Raw genomic sequence first — 19,511 nt, forward strand, 5'->3', positions numbered from 1 at the left:
TGGCGACTGACACATCAGTAAATGATAGAACCTAGTTCGACCGACACATTAAATTCCGAGAAAATAGGGTCAGTCACAGTCAATCACCGTTTACAAGGTAGGTTAAATAGTAAAATCAGAAACGTTTAGGAATAGTTGTAAAATTGTTAATGCTTAAATATCTTCTCATTCTGAGTTTCAAAGTATGATTTTTTTATACGGTTTTTACAATATCAAAATCTGTTTACGGCGCCAAAAAGTGTAATTTAATACCAATAAAAACCTTTGCTTACACTTTTTTTTTAACTTAGAACCATCCTACATACGACCTAAAAAGACGTTCAGTTTAGACCGACATGCCGCAAGCGCGAAGAGGAAGCGGAACGGAAGGAAAACTATGATGCCAGGCTACCGGACCGGGTCATGGAACTTAGACTGTGACGACCTCACGTTTGATCCAAGTCTCACTTTGACCAAAGGGATAGTCGCCCGCGTGTCTGCTGTAGAATCTCCGGGTGATCCTTACGTCCCGGGTTCGAATCCCACTGCAGGACGTGGAGATTGGTCGTTCGGATGAGACCGTATTTATAAACGGAGTCGCAGTAAGTGCTAGCAAGAAAAAGATCATTCACTGAACAATGGCCCTAAGTGCCGAGCATAGCATAAAATGTGCACTGAGCCATCCACCGGCAAGTGGTAGCGTCTCTAATAGTGAAAAATTCTCGAGAGGGACGTTAAACATCAACCAAACAAACCAATGGAATAAATACTGACCACAAACAAAATTTAGGCAGCGATATCGTGGTGTTTTTGATAAAATATCACAACTGCTTCGTGCATAGGATCGCCAAATTGAGGCAAGCTCTGACGACCCTTCCACACACTCACTGCGACATTAACACCTCAACTAGAATATATCTAAGTAATTGCTATGTACAATACGTTTCTTTACTCCCTCTCACTACAATTGTGAGTACCGCAGTAAAATCATTTTTACGTACGTCATGTCTCCAACTTCCGGTCAGCGCAAAAACAAATACATGTACTGCAGTCAGTTCAACCGTCTTTCGTGTTCCTTTACACCAACAAAGAATTCTTTATTTTACGAGGAAAGAAGACCCATGGTCGGGGTTCTTTACAGATAGCCTGAGACCCAAGTGAACGTTCCCCGAATGAAGCTTACGTTCAGCAAAAGAAGCCTTAGGTCTGAGAGAATTGGACTATATCACAAAAGACTGTGACCAAATGTGAACCCGAACTTAAAAAGAAACGCGCTAAAAAGCACTATGCCTGGATATAGAGATGCCTCGAATGAGAAGGATGGAACTATCTATCTTTAGCTACAAGCCTGGAAGAACGCTCTCAATTTTTGGCAATGCAGAAAATGCTCCATGATTTCATCCAAATAGAAGGTGATAACTATACACTATACAGTCAGCTTTGGATAATACAAGGAAAAAAGATATCACAATAGTTATGAACAACTTCAAAGCAAAGATCGGAGTTGATAACATTGGCTGCATGAAGTCATGGGTACACAAGGACTGGGTTACATAAACGAGAATGACGAGAGATTTGCAGAGCTATGCTCTCTTATCCAAATTGTATTAGGAGGAAGCATCTTCCTTCATACAAGGATTCACACGGCCACATAAAGATTTCCTTATTATGTAATAAAGAATCAGATTGAACATGATTGCTTTAACAAGAAATTTCTAAGAGCATGGAAAGATTTCAGGGTGATGAGAAGAGCAAGCATTAAATGAGGACACTATCTTCTGGTGACGACATAAAGTCTATGCCATAGAAGTTTACTCAAAAAAGTTTAACAACACGACAAAAATGAGGACAGGTTTATTAAGGTACAACGTGTCATCAAATCAAAGGAAGAGAGGAAAACATTCCACATCAGTCTATCCAACAGATCCAGTTGCTACAGAACCAGTTGCTACAGAACCAGTTAGAAAACAATGATACCAACATCGAGGCATGTGAAGAGGTCCTCGACAGAAGAAGGACTTAACATGAAGACTGGAAATAGAATTTCAAAGCAGCACTGAACACAAACTGTACAAGAGCGAAGGCAAAAGCTCAAGAGGACTACACAGTCATAGATAAAGAAGTGAAAACACCAGGAAAGATGAAAGGGATCACATTGACAACCTGGCCAAACAAGCTGAAGGAGCGGTTGGACAATGAATCGTGAGAGAACTGTATATGTCCACAAAGAACTCCTCCATTAAGTTCCAGCAGACAGAAAAACCAGTGGACAAGAACGGGAATCTTCTCTTCACAACAGAAGAATACTTGAATGGTGGGTAGAACACTTTGGAAAGCTATTAAATAGATTAACACCAGAATCATGTCTGGACATACTAGTACAATTAGCGAACAAAGATAGAGACCAGTAGAGCAATTACAATGTACGATACACTTGTATACAGAATGAAAAAGCCACAGACCCTGACGCTGGATACCATCATGTTTTATGCCATAAAGCTAATACAGAGACAGATGTAAGATATCACATCTTTCTAACCATTTTAAGAAGATCTGGGAGGGAGAGCATATTCGGGAGAAATGGAAAGAAGACATCCTTTTTACGTTACCAACGAAGTGAGTATGAGGTACTGAAGTAAATGCTGGGAAATTATGCTCTTAGTATCTGGCAAGGTCCTAAACAGGATCCTTTCAAGAGGGTGAAATAGGCAGTTAATCAAAAACTCCATGACCAGCAGGTTGGTTTTAGACGCAACAGATCATGTGATGACAGATAGCTAGCCTGCACGCCATTGAACTATCACATGAGAGGAAGCCCCCATAGTTATCAACTTCATCGACTATGAGTCACCCACGTGGCGCAGTGGTTAGAGCGTCTGCTCTAGAGTCGCGACGTAAGGAGTTGATCCTTACGTTGCGAGTTTAAATCCTGCTGTGAGACGTTGAGACCGGTCCTTTGGATGAGACCGTATAAACCAAGGTCCCGTGTTGCAGAAGGTGATGGTACGAAAAAGATCCCACAGTGCTCAAAAGCCGTAAGTGTCGAGTGTAGGACAACATTTGCAGTTCTCCACCAGCAAGTAGTGGGCTGCATATGAGTAAAAATCCCCGAGAGGCCAGGGACGTTAAACAACTTACAATCAACCAATTAATCAATCATCGACTATGAGAAAGCATTTTGACCGCATGGACCGATAGACACTGTGGAAGGTAACGAGGTACGACGGAGTACGCGAGAAGATCATCCCCATGATTCGAAACACTTACATGTAGCAAGGCATGACATGAGGCTAGTCCATGCTTACCAGATGCCCGTGAAGTTGGTGTCACAATTCCAATTGTTCTTGGTTATTGACTAGATCATGAAGACTACCACATCAGGCAGGAATAATGGTACATGTATACAGTGGACACTCCTGACGACGACATAGCTCTTCTTCTGCATAACCACAATTAGATGCATGACTAACAACTCTCTTTACAACAACATCAAAAGGAGACTCGGGATCAACTTGAACAAAACAGAATTGATGACGATAAACACCACTGCCCAATAACCAGTCACAGTTGGTGGCGAGTCCTTAATATACCTTGGGAGTGTTGTGGACAGAAAGGGTGGCAAAGACCGTGACAGTAAGTCAGGAATCGGCAAGACAGGAGCTGAGTTTATCATGCTATAGAACATCTTGACCCAAAGAACATCTGCATTACTATATTAAACCCTAAATAGAACCAGATACAGTTTGTATTTTACAATATCTGTCTAAAGCAATGCTTCATCATTCGATAGCCTGAAAGGATCACAAATGAAACCCATGAACGAGATCAGGACAGGGACCACTAGACGTGTAAATCAGACGGAGGAAGTCAGGATGAATTGGAACATCTAAGAATTGATTGTATGTTGTTTAACGTACCTCTCGAGAATTTTTCACTCGTATGTAGACGCCATCACTTGCCCGTGGAGAGCTACAAATTTTGTCCTATACTCGGCACTCATGATCAGGGCCATTGAGCAGTGAGGAATATTTTTCGTACCAGCACCTACTGCGACATGGGACCTCGGTTTATAGGACCGATCTCGGATCCACGTCCCACAGTGGAATTTAAACCCGCGACGTATGGATTGACTCATTACTTCGCGACTCCAGAGCAGACGCTCTAACCACTGCGCCACGAGGGCGACTCGGAACTCCTAAGGAAATCACCATCCAGCATCACACGCCAGACCCTGACGTGGATACTCACAGGGCAATAGAAAAAGAGAAGGCTTTCTAGAAATACACGGAGGCTAAGGCTGGAGTCGGAGGCAGAATAAAAGGTGCAAGACATGATTTGGCGCGACACAGCAAAAGCAGCCCACAATCCTGTTGGTTCAATCAAGACTCACAGCACGAAAGGTCTAAAAAGTTTGAACATTGCAGTACGATTGCCTTCACAATTTTTTTTTTATTTCTGCATACTGAGTTGCATTCTGAAAGGTCGCAGAAAGCATAGTGGATTTATTGAGTGTGATTAATTGATTGTATATTGTTTAACGTCCCTCTCGATCGGATTTTGTCTTGAACTCGGCACCTGGGGCCATTGTGCAGTGAGGGATCTTACCACTGCGCCACGCGGGCGACCTATTGAGTGTGAAGGAAGAGTTTAGCTAGAGATCCATTTCCATGGCCACCAAAACGACGATATATGACATGTGACTTGCTGGTTAAACCGATGGACATTAATTCAAGGATTTAGTGATGAACATTAGTGGCATAAACCTAAAATGAAGAAGCACCAGTATGGTGCGCATGTTTAGAACCCGCAGCAACACATCTTCGCGAAGATGACAGCAAAATTTAACATACGGTAGTTAAACAACATGCATATAAAGAAAATAAACGTGACATCCGAGGAAAGACTTCGCAATTTTGAATGTGTACATGTGTTATTCCTGATCCTTTTCTTTGTAGAGCTTAAAATAATTGGACCTGTAAATTGATTTTTCTTGAAGCGTTAAGCAAACCACTCTTTCGAAAAATATATATAGATAAATCCTTAGATAAAAATGTTTTTGAAAACAGATGGGATTATTATTTAGTAAAAATTTTCAAACTGAAAAAAAAATGAATGGATACATAGCCTTCTGGAAGCAATTTTAAATTTTCTAAAAGATATCCAAAGTTCCTAAGATAATTTCAATATATGGGTAAGTCGTTGATTGAGTATAAACAAATACTAGTAATAGTACTCATCGAACAGCACAACTCTATATATGTTTGTCATCAAAGACCTTGTTTTTTTTCCGAAGTAGAAGTGGAATGCAAATAGCGTTCAGTGAACAATGGTATATGGTAAAAAAACATGATATCTATATTATGAACAAATCTTATCAACTTAAAAGATATGAAGTATACAAAACAGTTGTAATGAATTCTTAAATTATTGATTAAATTGCTAGCTCTTTCATTTTGTGGATCAATTTCTACACATTTGTACTACTCTTGAAAAAAGTTTTATCACAAAAATGTATGAACCCAGTACAATTCTTGTGAAACCCTAATTACATAGCTTCATTATCAACGAAAGAACATGTCGTTCAAGTCGATATCTTTGGAATGACCGGAATGAATGGGGAGCGGTGCGAAGAGGGTATCATGTATGGGAACTTTTTATTTGCAAGAATACTAACTTGTGGCCTTCTTGGCAAAACGTCAGCTTAAAACTTCAGAATAAACTTTATAACACCTGATAATAGACCCAATTTGTCTCCAAAAATTCCACTGATTAACAGTTAAGAATAAAAATAAGACGAACATATTGCTTGGAGGTACGGATTTAATATTCCACGTGTGTACATGTATTTCTTGTGTCAAGGCCTTAATTTGGGTACCAATAAATATGACTTCTTGACCTTGGACTTTGACCAACTTTAAAAAAAAACAAGACTTACATTGTAACCATGGTCATAACTTTTGAATAGTTTATCTAGGGCTTTAATATTTCTCATGTGCATTTATTGTGACAAAACCTTTCTATGTATATAAATATTTCGGAAAATTTGTACTTGACCTTTGAATTTGATCAACTTTTAAAAAAACATTGGCCATTACTTTAGAATAGTTAGTAGTGGGACCTTCATATTTCAGGGGCATATTTCTTTTGATAAGACCTTTCTTGGATACAAACAATTTTCACCCTTTGACCATGAAGTTTGACCTTCTTTTGCTTTAGCCTTAGTTTCTTTTGAACAGTTGATTCTAGGTCTTTATATTTCATTTGTATATTTCTTATGACAAGACCTTCCCATTAGTGCATTAAGTATGACCCTTTGACCTTGAAGTCTTAAAAACCTTGACCAGAACTTTTGAATGGGTTTTGCTTCAGCTTTCATATTTAATATTTATTGAGACAACAATTTTATCTCTTTGAGTTTAACTTGTATTTCAAACACATAAACCTTTCCCAAAATTAATTAAGCTCCCATACGCGGGGCATCATTCTTTCACAAACACAAATTCTTTTAAATGGTACACTAGTAATTTATTTATCATTCTATTTGCATTTATTTATTTGATTATGTAAATTAATCAGGGTGAGAGCGGGCAAACCATTTAAAAATATTTCCCCCTCTTTTTTTTACCTCGATAATCTGTAAACGTGTATCACTTCTCAAAATTATGACATCAATGGATCTTATTGTCAGTGAATGAGACTCTTGGGAAATGATACCGGCTTAAAGTGGCAGGCCTGTCTTTGCACAAAGCCAGGACGATAATGTTACATTCTTTCATAACCTATCATTTACGGAATTTGCGGCACTGATCTTCCAAAAGTAACCCGTTTTGGTTCTAAGGCACTAGTTTACAAATGTTTGGAGTTATCTAAGAATGAAGATGAAGTTGTTTAATAAATTTACCATTATTTATTTTCAATCAAATTAAGTAGGTATTTAGTCCGGTTTTTATGGACACAAGTCGGTAATTGACAGTTAAAGACCGAAACTCTTGATGTTTCCAAATACCTGTCAATGAAACTATGCGAACGGTAAAATTAATTAGTCTTTAAGATTAACAGAGGTACTCCGGAAACCGTTAAAAAGTATCCGGAAATAAAGAATGCACTTTATCCACCAATAAAAAGAACCCAGAAAGCAGGTGGAACAAATTATTGACCTTGCGAGAGTATTACGTTCACCTTATCAGGTGTTTGAGAGAACATTTACTTAATCTATCGGTTAGAAGGAACTGTGTATACTTTGTTTTATAATGGAAATCAAGTTACTTATTTATTGTGAGTATTCTTTCTAATTTTTTTTTTATTTCCGTTTTTGTTTCATTCTTATCTTTCTTCCGTAGGTCAATGGCAACTTTTCCAAATTTATCTCTTCTTAAAGTATATTTGGGTCATATTGTAAAACATTTTTTAATGAATGTAAATAAATCAGTCAAATTCATATGAATGTTTAGTTTAACCGAGATTGGAGACAAGAGACGTACAGGAGAACACATATTTTTGCTATATATGTATCCATCCTCTTTTATGAATGTTTTATTTTTCAGATTTTCTTTTGCCGTTTGTTTATAACCAGGGATCAGTAGGTAAATCTTACAGTATATATATATTTTTTGTAATATGTTTGTCCTGTTTAAATTGTCAAATGTCAAATATGTTACGAAAAAATATTGGAAACGAGACTTTTCTCTCTCCTTTCAACATATGATCCAATGCTATGCAAAGTACTGTCATAAAAAAGCATTGTACACATATTATGAAACATTGCGTAGCATTTTTCTTACATTTGAAAGTGTCCGCATCTACAACAAATGAACCTACAACTTCGACAGAAAAACCCAAAAGAACATTTCTAAAATGTCTATCATGTAATGATGTTGACACTGTGGATGCTTGCATAGAAGAAAGAGCATGCGCCCCGGGTCAGGTACGCTTTATTTCTGGCTGACATAAATGCAAATGTTACATACTTAAGCTTGACTGCATATTGACATTATTATTGATATATCATTTTTGAAGTTTGATACCACCGAAAAGAGGTGAAGAGCGGATCGTCACCTTAGGCTAGCGAAGATGATTTTATACACGATTTTATGCTTAGTACATACATGTACACATGTATACATAATAATTTATATTATGTATATCAAAACATAACATTAAATATACAAACCTTTTTTTAATGAAGACACCGAAAGTTAATTTGAAAATACAATATTTGTATTAAAAAACAACAACAACAACAACACCCTGTCCAATGTTAAATTCTAAAGGTGTTCTGTAAGTAAGTACATGTATATATTCAGCATTTAATTGAACTATTTTTTAATAAAAGGAGCATTTGAATTATTGGAAAGTGTGTGTTAAAATGCAATGTTTTTCAATATACAAGATATAATATACACAAACAAATTTCGTGACATTCTTCTTATGTTTTTTTTTCAGTTCTGTTTCCTTGACAAATACTCTGTATTTGTAAGAGATTCGCATGGAAACGATAGGGAAATTTTCAAATACAATGCAGGATGTCGTAGCACTTCGGTAAACAATTAAAGCATATATTGCACTGTTAGTATATGTATTTCAAAACTAATTTGAATATTCCTCTTTTTTTTATTTTGATCAATGCATTTTATGAACGTTTTACATCTTATTCTACCTTCGAAACTGAGTTCTATCTCTTTAGAATAGTTTATTTATAAATTCGTCATTTCTATTTATTCATTCAATTTTAAAAATAAACAAATAAGAAAACTATTGGAGGCAATGGAAGTTACAGCAGGTTCTAAAATTGTCCTTAAAATGAATTTCAAGCGAAGCAGTTCAATTATAGTTTTGAACATCATATAGGAAGTTGACAATTTCTTAATTCAAGGTAATTCGTATATTTGATTCACAACAAAAAAAGTCCAAAATATATACAGAACCAGGTATTAATGATAAAGGGATACCATTTTCCTTTTAAGTGTACTTAGGGCATGTCTTAGTTGTCCTTGGATTATGACGATTTATAAGAATTTTCTCTAGTCAGACTGATTCGATAGAAGAACTTAGAATTAAGAGTTTTCTAGGATGGTCTTCCTACAGAATACAGACAGAAGTTTTAAAAATCTGATTGCTGGGATCTAGATTAGTCTTGTATTTAATTTTATGATTTTTTTTCATTTTTTAAATAACAAAAGTTGCTGTAAAATGCCTGCCCCCCCCCTTCTCAATTAATTAAATCAAAATAGATTCAACATTTTAGAAAAAAAAAACTATTATATAAAGGGGTTTTGCTTCTATGTAGAATAATATAGACTTCATATTTTCCATGTTTATTCAAGGATATTCGTCCCTGGTTAATAATTTGTTTTTCCCATAATAACTTTTTGGTATACATGATTTTGAATGGTATTCACATTAAAGTCGTATAGTTCATAATCTTGCTATATCGATTATATATCGAAGAAAAATTTGGTCTGACATATTTAAGTTCTATATTGCATATGCACAGGCACCTGACGTTACTTATTTTTCTTTTAATAAAAAAAAATATACCCTTACTTTATAATAAACCAAGGGTTTATTATAAAATAAGGGTATATTTTTTTATTAAAAGAAAAATAAGTAGCGTCAGGTGCCTGTGTGCATATGGTATAAAACTAACGCATCCTTTTTCAGATATGTCACATTACACAGTGCAAAGAAAAAGAGAGTGGGTTCAGTTACAATGGAAGTAACCATACTCTGAGGTCAAGGAGAGCCATAACTCCGATCCACTGTACACAGTGTTGTAAGACCGACCGATGTAATCTGGACCTTTGTGGCTGTAACTATTGTTTTTGTTTTGTTTGTTCGTTTTGTTTTTGTTTTGGGGTTGTTTTGTTTGTTTTTTGTTCTTTTTTTGATAATCGTCGCCATCGTTATCTTAGTTTTCAAATCAAATATTGGCAATGTTACTTACTATGCTTTTTAAATAAGATTTAGTTAATAACATATTGCAATGCGCTATATTTTAGTTAAGAAAACTGGTGCCGACGCATTGAGATGTTATTCTTGTTCCGATATCAGACATCCAAATGAATGTAATGACGTCATCTACTGCCAGCCGAATGAGGTACATCTCTCATAATTTCAGACCTTTCGCAGGAAAATGCTTTTAGAGAAGCCGTCCTAGTTTTAAAAAGCATTCACACAGGCCCACATGTACTTTCTTAATCATATTCTTTAAAACTTGGCAGTATCTGAAATATTTTTATAGACTTTACATGCAAAAGCAGAGTAAGTTGGTTCTTACTAGAAATAGAAAGGGGCGCAGAAGTGGAGAGATCATGACTTTCTATAAACTTCTTCAATTACTTGAATGTACTCTAGGATTTTTTTTCTATTCTTTGTTGAAATAAATATATGTATAACAGATATTTTACCCCTGAAGGTGGGGTTTAAGTTTGAATCGAAGTAGAATGGTGGTTTTCCCTTCGTTTAAAATGTGTCTCTAATGTCTGAAGTTATTTTTATTGACTATAAATACATTTTAAATCATGAAAGAAATTTCTTTCAGAAATGCCTAATCACAAAAGAAATACGTATAAACCCCGACGGAACACTTAGTCCCGTTTATCAGCAGCGATGCGAACGGAAACAGGTAAATATATTTGGGGGTCTATATGGGGAGAGGGGGGGTTGTTAAAAGAGCGAGAATTCGCGTTTACAACCATGTGCGCCAATCACAAACCCAAATCGTATCCAGGTGGAAAAAAAACATCCTTCTGAAAAAAATATATTTTCTTTATTAGTTGTGCATAGCTGTTCATGAGCACAATAAAATTCCAACGCCAACCAGTGCCACAACTACAAACGCTGCAACCACCGCCACCACCACAGCCGCTACAACCACTGAAGAAAAACAAAATACCACCATTTCTACCACCACCACCACAAAGAAAGTCGTTGAACTGACTCCTCCCCCATTGTTTAGATCACTCGGTCGATACCGTCGCAGTCACAACTTGATACAGATAGGAGCGGACTGCTGCGATGATGACTACTGCAATAATTTTGAAATCGGTGGACCAGTTCGTAAGTAGCGATCACATTTACCGTTGGCCATTATTTTGTTGACAACAAATAAAGTATTGTATACCAAACACAGGCACTTGAGTTGTTTCGGAAAAAAATTACCCATAGTATAATAATAACACGTGTTATTATTATACACTGTACTATGGGTTAAAAATTTATTACAGAAACAAATGTCTGTGATACCAAATATACAATACACAAGGTATCAGCTTTGCAAAAAAAGCTTTTGAGCAATATTTTTGTGGGTTTAAAATATGTCCTTACTTTATATTTTGAGAACCTTGTGTAAATGAAATCCTTGATTTTATTTGATTGTAGAAGAATCATCACTACACTGCATACTAAAGAGTGCTCTTGGATCTAAATAGCTGCAGAACTGGAGCATAGGCGCCTATGAACTGGAGCTCTCCGAAAATATATTGACAGGCCGGTCTATCAATATTTTTTTTCTGGAGAGCTACAGATCTGCAGCTAGGATCTTAATTGAAAGCTTCATTGTACACCTATTATAAAATCTGTTATCAATTCATGCATTGTAAACTTTTTAAAAGATGCGATGGATTAATTAAATACACATTTTGTTGGAGTGTATTTTATCCAAGGAAGTAAACAGTAGTAATGATAGTTCTATCTATAGTAATGAGTGTTCATTTATGTTTTTTTTTTAAAGGGGGAGGGGGTAATGCCACTACATGTATCAAATATTGAGAATGATATAAGTAAATATCAATATTTAGACACCTTTTTCGAAAGAAAAATCCAAGCTTTTGCACTGGTTTCTTATTTATTGTGTGCATCTGAACAGAGACATAAAATATATCGTGCATCTGAAGACCATTACTTGTTGAACTGCGTTGTTTATTATTTTTGGACTAGTCCATTTATGGAATAAACCAACCGCGGGATCGGGAAACAAATTAGAAAAATCATTTATTGATAGTGTTGCATGTCCAAATACTGATATATACGATATGTTATAAATGGACTGATCCAGCAGTATAGAAATGCAGAAAAAAGGATACACGGACATGTTGAAACGGTGAATCACATAGAATATTCTGTTCCACGCAAAAAGAGTAAAGGAAGTAAACATTGCAGTATTTTGCATCAGTAATATCATTCTTTTTTTCGGAAAATTGTTTCTTTTAAAATGCAGGTAAAGAATTGCAAAGTAAATCAGCTTGCACAAAATTTAGCTCTTTGGGTATGATCGCATAGTTTCGGATCATGCAGATATTAATCCTTATACAGTCTGACGCCGTGACGTCGGGCAAACATAAAGAGTGTTGCAAGAAATGTTTCCTTTCGGTCACTCCTTTTTTTGAATATCATATATTTTTTGTCCATTGTCTCATCGTAAAAAGCAACAACGTATTCCTTTTTATATGACGTCTTTCTGTTGGACCAGGTATATGACAAATGCACCGTGCCCTTATTTTATCACCAGAAGTTTAAGCTCACTGACAGAAAAAGTATAGGGCTTGTTTACTTAGGTCTTTCCACCTTTCCGTGGAAAGACCTGTTGAAATTGTTCTTTTTTTATTATTTTTTAAAATTATTTTTCCGCCGAATGGTTTTTTGTTTCACAAGTTATCGAAGAGATTTATAGCTTATAAGAATGTACTCCTTTAATGATTTTTTCGTTTGACCCTGCGTATATGAACTTCGACCCCTTTCGGAGTCATTGCCAAGTTATTGTCAATTTTGTCAAGTTCAAAGGTCAAGGTCATTTCAGAATTTTTAAAATTTTCATATTTTATCCTCTAAGCCACTTTTGGTTTCTTTTTCGTAGTATTTAATTGTAAGAACTTACATATAAAACAAAATTAAAATTCAAAGAAGGTGGAAAGACCTCTAATTGTTCTGTGAACAATAGGTCTCCTAGTTTTTTCTTTGTAATATCAAAATATGCGAAATTTTTTAATGCTTCACATCTATTTTGTGATATTGACCCAGAGTCACTTTGTGAGTAAGGACCTATGCCTAATGTAGATCTTTCGAGCAAGTTCAAGGTTTTCTATATCATGCAGCTCCGACGAAAGACCTCTCGTTGCTTTGCGGGAAACTTGCTCTGACTAGATTTTCATAATTTTATATGTGAAAGGATGTTTTATATAAAAAGGTAGGGAGAATCATTTAAGATAATATCTAAAGCATATTAAGAACATGTCTGGATTAGTTTCTCATTGCACCTCGGTTGGAGATTTGGATTTCATAATTACTTGTACTTAGACAACGATTCATGAACCGCACAGGTCGTTTTGTGAACAATTCGGCTCATTTCGTGATCGGTAAAATTCGTTTCTTGAACGATACAGTACCTTCCCTGCATTGAATGGTTCGTTTCGTGCCTGATGTGTAATAGTCTGAATACAACCATTTCATATTTCATGTTACTTTTTTTTTTTTTTTTTTTTTTTTTTTTTTTTTTTTTTTTTTAACAATTTTTTTTCGATACATACCCCCTTCCCGAGAAAGGATGAATCCCTCCTGTACTAACCTGTTAATATTCAACACATGAACAGAAAGGAATAATTATACCACTGCTAGTCTTCAAAATATTTGTTTTCATCATGTTTTAGTCATTGTTAAATGATCTGATATAAATCGAAAAAGTCTAGCTGATGTAACCAAAAATATTGTTATTTTGATTTCAGACAATGACCAAGAATTAATCTCACTGCCCGATAGTTACGTATGTCGTGAGTACACTATCAAACATTGATAATTTAAATTACCGGTTGAAAATTATAGATATACATTTTTATTTATCCTTATATTTTTTATGTTAATGAAGACGTCGACTCAATGAGAATTATCAATTTTAATAAACAGCAACAACCACTACACCAATAATAAATTTTACCATGCCAATGACAACAACAACAACAACAGCTAAGCCGACTACAGAATCTACAACACAAAAACCAACAACTCTAAAAACAACTCCATCAACAAAGACAACACCCAAAGCAACTACAACAGTGACAACAAGCACCATACCAACAACATCAACGACTGCATCAACTACAGCACCGACGACAACAGCAGGCATAACAACAACAGAATTGACAACAGAATCTCCTACTACAATAACACCCACAACTGTAGCACCAACAACAGCAATACCATCAACTGAACCCCCGACAACAATAAAAACAACACCGACGACAAAACCGACAACAACAACAACACCAACGACGACTACAACAACACCGACGACGACGACTACAACACCAACGACAACAGAATCAACCACAACAACGACAACAGAACCAACCACAACAACGACAACACCAACGACAACGACAACACCGACCACAACAACGACAACACCGACGACGACAACACCAACAACAACAACTCCGAAACCACCAAGTATGTTTAAAAAAACTTAACAAGGCAATATTCATGTTTTGGGTATCTCAATTTTCTCTTTGTATTTTCTGCCTCCTGTGTTCAAAGATCGGTTGGGGTGGAAACTTATTATTGATCTACTTCATTGTGTTGTCTGGTTTAATTAAATTATCTTGTTATACTTTTGAAGTAATCAAAAGTGACACGGAATATTGAGAACATGACACAAGGTCACCATGGTCAAAGACAAAGATTTGTGTCAGAAATGGAAAAATGCAAGTTTAAATTTGGCATAGGTTTTCTTGAACCTAACCAAAAGGGTCAAATTATCATTTAATTCAGTTTTCAATTAATATTTTTGGAGAGACGGATCCTTCAAATGAGACAGTATAAACCAAGATCCCCTGTCGCAATAGGTGCTGGCATGAAAAAAAAAACCTGACTGCTTAATGGCAGCAACTGCCATGTATAGGACAAAATTTTCAGCTCTCCAATGGCAAGTTGTGGCACTTCCATATGAGCGAAAAATTCTCAAGAGGGAGGATAAACAACATACAAACAAACAATTGGTATTTATATTTTCAAAAAAAAAAAAAAAGGAATTCTTATCATAATGTTTACTTTTCAGCTTCCTGTTATCTGTGCAATGGCATGCCTATCTACATTTGTGAACAATTCTCCACACCTCTACAGTGTGCTACAAGTGAACAACAGTACTGCCTGAATATTCTGGTGAACAACAGAGACGGGTCAAGGACATTAGACAGAAAGTAAGATTTCAAACTATTTAAATTTTTATTTAAATATTTTTCATCACAAACACTTGGGAAGTAGTTTCAAGGATAGAAGTTCAAATGAAATTGTGCTTGGCAGGTACACAACTTCCCCTCCCTACTCCAAGATGCAGAAACATAAACAAGCTTCAGTTTTAATATCAGAATACATGAATTACATGTACATGTAGAGTATGTCTTGTTTGGAATGGTTTAGATTTCAGGTCAATTTACAAATGAAATAGACAAATTCCAGCATTTGCAAGAACAAATGTACCAAAGAGATGAGAAAGTCCCCCATAAAAAAATTGTATTTTTCAGTTTGTAAGAAAGTGATTTTCTTTTTTTGGGGGGGGGGGGGGGGTATGAACTACCCCCCCCCCCCACCACTACCAGATTGAAAACCATTGCTAAAGATGTGTACACTACACTTATTTTCAACCTGGAAATTTCAGGTACCTTATTAAAATTGTTTTCATGAGTATTCTCATAAGTTTTGGTCATATATTTTTTTTCAGATGTGCAACAAAAGATGAGTGTAAAACTAAGTGGTGGGACCAGACCTCGGATAGACAAGAATGTTCTGGATATGATCCTTCAAGTTATACCGCGCAATATTTCACCTGCACCTTCTGTTGTTCATCTAGCCAGTGTAACAAAAATATAGTCCCAGATAATCTGTATGTGCCAGATCAGCAATAATTAACACTACAAAATATATACACTCTTAATGTGATAGAAGTGGTGCAAGAAAAAATGCAAAATCAAAATAACTGTACATATTTCATATCAATGAACAAAATGTTTTTACCAAATATAATCACATGGCTATTTTAAACAAATCTTATTCTTTCATTGGTTTTAATGCGAGGACAAATCCAGCTACTTTGTTAGGTATATAAAAGTTATCAGAAAATTTGAAATTCAGTGGCTAGTGAAAAATTCTGAGAATCTTGAGAAACTTAAATTCTCAACAAGAGGCCAATGGGCCACATTGCTCACCTAAGAAATGTGGCTAGGAAAAAAGCAAAAATCAGTTCAGTATTGAAAAGTTTTAATCCATAAGTGTTCCCAACCTATCCTTAGAACGGAAGGGGCTAAACTTGAATCTACACTAACTACATGTAAGAATGCTTGGCTTGCATATTTCTTTAACTGTGACTTTTTTACCCTTTAAATTTGAACTTACTCTGTGGTCTCATCCTAACCCCCATCGTTGCAAACCACGACCAAAATGTACGATCCTCTCCCATTCTGGCCGTGCTTGAACTAGGAGAGAATTCTTCGTAGCTCATTAAAATATTGACCAATGCGAGTAAAGCATAGTCGGATGATGAACTTTATTGCGACCTTTCAATATCCCATTGCTGGACATGAAATATTTCTTGTATACTGTTGATGTCAGTTGTTGCGATGGAAACAAAACTTGCCACTGACTGAATATGACGTCACAATAGAGAGGCGTAATTATTCAAGATTACGACACTTTTTGTGATCAAGCAGCCACGGGTGGGAGAAAGCTATATATGCGGACTCCGGACCGTGGCTTGAGATGATGCTGAACTCCCCACCCCAGTCATGAATTGAAGAAATCTAAATCTAAACTACCTGATGATGCTTACATTAATACACTTGTATGATGTGGAAGAACGTGGTTATCTCTTACTCTGATTTTCCACAACTACTACTGGATAGAGCAGCAGGAGAAAGTTGCATGTGTATCAGAACTGGCTTAAATAATAAGCGAACATAGCTCAAAAATTTTACTAAGAGGACAAAACTGCATGATTCAAAATATTGGGGGAAAAACAGTAATGATAGGACATCTGTGTGACTTGGATGACCAAAAGAGAAACTAACAAAGTTTGTATTGTAGTAAATTTATTTACAATGAAAATTTTCGTGTTTAATTTTTGATAAATATCTCACATACTTCCTAACCAATAAGGGCTGAAGAATCTGGAAAGTGATCCGAGTATCATGCAGCAAATGTCTTATGACAGCATACAGTGGAATCACCAGTGTTTGTTATGGACCATTATTTGTGGATTTGGGTCACACTAAACCATGAATTAATATCCCAACTAACATATATAAACATACTGATTCATTGAATCTACAGTATAAATAAATGAGTAAACCATGAAATTAAGTCTCCTTGAACATGACACAGGTGAAAACAGAAAGCAATAGGTCACCTGAACAAGTGCAGGAGACTAACAAAACTTCACTTTCAATATGTCAAATTGTAAATAAAAATGCACATCATTCTTTAACTGTTGAAATTTGGCACAAATATTGATATAGAAAAAAGAATCTTCTCATTTATACAAAGCAGTATTTTCTTATTTATACATTTACAACCACTATATGTGCATCCTAGCAAAATAAATCACTCAGACATCAAGTAAATGAGTAATATATATTTTTTTTATCTTATCAGTACATTCGGTTCTTTGATTTTTTTTTACTTGATGTTTCTGGAAGGCTTGTTAAACATTGTCATGCATAAAAGATTCAAACAAATCATGCAGAAATTGATAATGATAAATAACATACATGTATATCCCTTAATAAACAAAACATGATTCATCCATGGTTTCTTCCTTACAATAAATATCATAAAATAATCAGATTCTCATTAAAATCAAGGTGATGATTTTTCTTGGCTGAATAAGTCTTCATGTTTCCCGAACATTCATGCAATGAATTTTTTATTATACTGAAACAAGCGAACCTTTGAAATAAACATAAACTTTCAAATTCGGCACAGCTCTCAAATTCACTTTCATTTTTTTACGTAAAGTTACTATAAAACCCTTTGATCAACACATTATCATCAATTTTGTGACGTAAACAAGGCTATTGTGATGTCTACTACTCTCGGGAGTTTTCATTCAACGAACGAGAACTATAATGCGGGAAAATACACTAGGTGTTCCGAAGAGGTGGAATATGATGAAAAGCATGCCGACGGCCGTGAAATATGAAATATATATAACCTAGAACCAATCAGATAACGCCTTGTATAGAGTAATTATAATGAGGTATAATAATATACATTTAATGACTGAGTTCAAGGGCAACATGCATTTTGTTGGACCCAAGAACCGAAATGTCTGCCTGAGGCCGTTAGGCCAAAGGCAGACAGTTTGGTTGAAGGGTCGACAAAATGCATTTTGCCCTTGAACTCGGTCAAAAAATGTTTTGTTATACCTTTCATTTTATTTATTATCATTATTATTTTTTATTTTTTACAATCTGTATTTTGTACTGTCTTTAGTGATGTAACCTAAGGACCGTCACTTTTGAACACCAACAAATGAAAATGAAATTAAGCTCCGCCCATTCTGTGACGTAAGCGGACCAACATCTCACTCAGCGGTCAAACATCTCATTCAGCATAGGAACAAATTTTTAAAGGTATAATAATCTTCTTTGATACTCAGGAAAGTTAAAATAAATTTTGCTCTAAAAAGACCATACAAATTATGGAGGCACAGAAATCAACAACCCATCAGAAGAGAAGCTGGACTGTCTTAAGAAATTATTGAAAGTTATTATAACAATGAATAAAACATAAAATGAGGAAGAATGAACTTTTTTTCACAGATACTTGCTTTTGTTAAAAGGAAAAACAATTCAGTAAGAGATTACATGAAGGTTGACTAGACTTACTGGGAACAGTAAAGTGAACACAGATATAAAATAAACAAAAAGAACTACTAATGCCCAAAACTGTAAATATGGTAAAACATAACTTAAAACTATTTTCCCCATTTTCTTTTAAATTTGTTTCATTGTGAACTCAAAATGCTGTGCAACATTCCTCAACTATTTAGGCCAAGATATACAATTGTGTGTTTCTAGTTTCCTGAACAACCCTAAAATATATCAGCCCACCCTCAAAAGTCTGACATTGTATTTTCCATTGCCAACAGGAATCTAACTTTTTTTGGCAATTGACTCGTATCATATTACAGCACATCATAATGTGTAAATTTTGACTGTTTGGTAACCAAGTGTGGGAAAGATTTTTTTAAAGATGAAAACAAAAATAAAAATCTTCTACAGCATGATGATGGAAGGAAAATGGATTGTAACTGAATATTCAAGTGACGCCATTCGATTAAAAATGCCATTTTCGCAATACCGCCATGATTTCCCAAGAACGTTTTTCCTGCTATATAAAATTCTCTTTATAACGCCAAATTCGCATACCGCCATCCGCCACCCTGTTTTCACAACAAACGTCCATTTTTAAGTGTCAATTATCTCGATAACACGCCACAGGTGCATATGGTCACTGAAGCGCGGCTAATTAGGTATGACCTATTCCTG

General features: G+C 35.5%; 1 protein-coding gene across 2 annotated transcripts; it reads left to right on the forward strand.

The window, feature by feature from the left end:
* Positions 1–6: 6 nt before the first annotated feature.
* On the forward strand, positions 7–15,973 carry LOC134279011 (mucin-2-like). Of its 2 annotated transcripts, none has more exons than XM_062761321.1 (12): positions 7–97; positions 7,524–7,562; positions 7,770–7,903; positions 8,422–8,517; positions 9,640–9,787; positions 9,978–10,075; positions 10,520–10,603; positions 10,755–11,037; positions 13,698–13,742; positions 13,876–14,418; positions 15,026–15,167; positions 15,689–15,973. In XM_062761321.1, the coding sequence occupies exons 1-12, from the start codon at positions 22–24 to the stop codon at positions 15,870–15,872; spliced, it is 1,872 nt and encodes a 623-aa protein (XP_062617305.1). In that variant the 5' UTR covers positions 7–21; the 3' UTR covers positions 15,873–15,973. The 2 variants fall into 2 exon arrangements, with proteins under 2 accessions (XP_062617305.1, XP_062617306.1); XM_062761322.1 differs by lacking the exon at positions 7–97 and adding an exon at positions 6,838–7,254.
* The last annotated feature ends 3,538 nt before the right edge of the window (positions 15,974–19,511 follow it).

The sequence above is a fragment of the Saccostrea cucullata genome, unplaced genomic scaffold (assembly GCF_032062105.1).
Source record: "Saccostrea cucullata isolate Sc308-1 unplaced genomic scaffold, CSIRO_AGI_Scuc_v1 ctg667, whole genome shotgun sequence".
Classification (NCBI taxonomy): Eukaryota; Metazoa; Mollusca; class Bivalvia; order Ostreida; family Ostreidae; genus Saccostrea; species Saccostrea cuccullata.

Bases quoted from the DNA above. Each gene is read 5' to 3' on its own strand.
- LOC134279011 (XM_062761321.1), top strand. From the start codon at position 22: ATGATAGAACCTAGTTCGACCGACACATTAAATTCCGAGAAAATAGGG. The intron at 7,904-8,421 runs GTACGCTTTATT...TTTTTTTTTCAG, and splicing joins GAGCATGCGCCCCGGGTCAG to TTCTGTTTCCTTGACAAATA. The intron at 13,743-13,875 runs GTGAGTACACTA...TTTAATAAACAG, and splicing joins GCCCGATAGTTACGTATGTC to CAACAACCACTACACCAATA.